The sequence below is a fragment of the Belonocnema kinseyi genome, chromosome 8, assembly GCF_010883055.1.
Source record: "Belonocnema kinseyi isolate 2016_QV_RU_SX_M_011 chromosome 8, B_treatae_v1, whole genome shotgun sequence".
In the NCBI taxonomy this organism is placed as follows: Eukaryota; Metazoa; Arthropoda; class Insecta; order Hymenoptera; family Cynipidae; genus Belonocnema; species Belonocnema kinseyi.
In genome coordinates this window covers 104,610,483-104,613,516 of record NC_046664.1, presented here as the reverse complement: position 1 = coordinate 104,613,516, position 3,034 = coordinate 104,610,483, and the positions used below count along the sequence as shown (strand labels likewise).

Below are 3,034 nucleotides of genomic sequence, written 5' to 3'. Positions count from 1 at the left end.
AATCCACCTACAAAAAATAAGCTACTGACATTTAGAAAGGTTGTGACTGCAGCCAAGAAGGCAATGAAACGAAGTAGTGATGCAAAAGTGGCCAGCAAGTCTCGCAATCAGAGGCGCACAGAAAGCTGTCAAAAGCGTTGCACTCAAAATTCCAGATTTTCGTGGAGTTTATATGCGCAATCAACTACCTGTGAAGGGATTCCACCAAACTGAGTCAGCTATTGTGAATCTTGATGATAGTCACTGTCCTGGTACCCACTGGGTGTCCTATAGAAAGATTGGTAATAGTGTTCTATACTTTGACAGTTTCGGTAATCTTCAACCACCGACGGATCTAGTAGATTACCTTGGTGATGGTAGCGTGATAAAGTACAATCACGGCAGGTATCAAGACTATGACAGTGTTGAATGTGGACACTTGTGCCTGAAATTTCTATGTGGACAGCTGCATATAAAGAATAAATACTGTCTATATAAGAGTGTGTGATGATTGAACTAGAGTCAGTACAGAGAAGAACACCATCATGGATGAATCATTCACTCTGACGATAACAGGAAACTCTTCTGTGCTAGACGCAGAATATTTTACACCAATAGAACGCTCTTCTCACAAGAACTATGCCCTTGGACTCGTTGAATTGCTCACATTCAATGCAATTCCTAACTTGGACACTGGAAAGAATAAAATCTATGTTGGCGATCGAGTGGTTACCATTCCTACCGGTAGCTATGAGATTGCAGACATTGAGAATTATGTCCAGAAGGCTATAACAAACGGTGGCATTACAATAAACATCAAGCCCAATAATAACACATTGTGTAGCGAGATAAAGTGTGATCGCAAAGTGAACTATCAACCACACGACCCTATTGGACGCTTGTTAGGATTCACACCACGTATTCTTGAAGCCAATAAGACTCATACTTCTGATCTACCTGTGGCCATTCTTAAAGTCAACGCTCTACGAGTTGACTACAATATCACTACGGGAGCTTACATCAATAATCGTAAAGTGCACACGATTCATGAATTCTTTCCTATTGTACCACCAGGATATAAGATCGTTGAAGTACTGTCACACGTCATTTACCTTCCAATCGCCGTGAAGACAATACATCACATTCAGCTCCGCATAGTTGATCAGGACGGAGACTTGGTTAATTTTCGAGGAGTAATTATAAAAATACGACTACACGTCAAATCATCATCAAAATGGGTATCGTGTACAATCGCAAAGGAACCTATAAAAGAACGCCCACATGTCAAATGCAAGCCAGTTCTCAAGCAGCACGCAAGTCGCTAACACCTCAGAACGTGTTCCTGATGACACAACTTGGTCTGAAGATCAGATCACTTGTAAAAAGAAATTGAAGCGTCCATTCCGAATATTTATCATTTTCACTTGTTGTTGCTGCAACAAAAATGGAAGAAATACACATTCAAGCATCAGTAGCCACTGATGAGTCTGTAGCTCACTATGAGATTCATGCGCATCAGCCTTATGCCTCATCAACATTTAACAACAGCGAAGAAATTCGAATTGCTATCCAGCATCAAGATTTGTGTATACTACCCAGCAAGAGTTCACTGCACGTATATGGAAGAATAACAAGACCTGATGGAGTCACAGCTGTTACTGATACATCACTAGTGAGCAATGGTATCTACTATCTGTTTGATGAAATTCGCTATGAACTCAATGGTATAGAGATTGATTGTTGCAAGAATGTCGGTCTCACTAGTACCATAACAAAACTACGTCTTACTTACCCCTGGACAAATTAACTTTATGGAGAATGCAGGATGGCTCAACATCCCGGAAGGAACAAAACGCCTTAACAATGATGAGGGATATTTTGATGTCACTGTTCCACTCAGTATGATCTTGGGATTTGCTGAAGACTATGGAAAAATCTTTGTAAACGCAAAGCATGAACTTGTTCTGACAAGATCGCGCAGTGACATAAATGCTATTGTTCAAGCACGACAAGAGCCTGGAACTGAAGAGCAATTTAAGATCTCGATACATAAAGTGGAGTGGATGATACCATATGTAGTGGCTTCAGATCAGCAAAAGATACACTTGTTGAACATTATTGGAAAAGATTTTCTCACCACCATGAGTTTTCGCTCATGGGAATTGTATGAGTACCCCCTGCTCCCCACCACCTCAAGACATATATGCACTGTGAAAACATCAACTCAGTTGGAAAAACCGCGGTACATTGTACTGGGTTTCCAGACAGGCAGAAAGGATAAACTAATCAGATATGCTAATCGCTTTGACCACTGCAATATAACTAATGTGAAGTTATTCCTCAATTCACAGTACTATCCGTACGGAAATTTTAATTTGAACTTTGGTCATAATCAGTTTACGCTACTGTAGGAGATGTATGCAAACTTTCAGGCAGCTTACTACGGTAAAGAGCCTGAACCAATGTTGAAGAAAAGTGATTTCAAAGAATATGCTCCACTTACTGTCACTGATTGCTCGAAACAAAATGAGTTTCTCAAACAGGCCTCTGTGGACGTTCGTTTGGAATTTGAATCAACAAACAATTTCTCTGCTGAAACTGCAGCCTACTGTCTAATTATACATGACCGTATAATTCAGTACCAACCCCTTAGTGGTAGTGTGAAGAAGTTGATTTAAGATGACCATGGTGGTGGGGGTAATGGTGGTGGCGATGAAACATATAAAAGAGAGATGATTTCGGCACCAGACTTTAGATTTCATCGAAATGGAGTTCATCGTGGACGTGCAAGGCTTCAAGAAGCCAATCAAGCAGTTTGTTTTCAAGGAATTGGCCCTCATTCCTCTTCAGGAAGACGCGCGACCTGTGGTCTACCTTTTTGAACCACCCTACTCTTGGGACTTGCTACCTGCTAAATACAAGAGTGAAAATTTATGGTTGATGCGCAATTATCATGGCCTAAAATGTACTTCTGGTGACATATCCTATGAAGAAGTGATCTGGAAGATCTGGGCTGTCCCTCGCTGAAAAAACTGTACAGAACAGTTTCAACAAG

General features: G+C 40.8%; 1 protein-coding gene across 1 annotated transcript; it reads left to right on the top strand.

Annotated features, from left to right (window-relative positions):
• Positions 1-1,790: 1,790 nt before the first annotated feature.
• LOC117178630 lies at positions 1,791-2,390 on the top strand. Its single transcript, XM_033370053.1, has one exon. The coding sequence runs from the start codon at positions 1,791-1,793 to the stop codon at positions 2,388-2,390; it is 600 nt and encodes a 199-aa protein (XP_033225944.1).
• Positions 2,391-3,034: the final 644 nt, after the last annotated feature.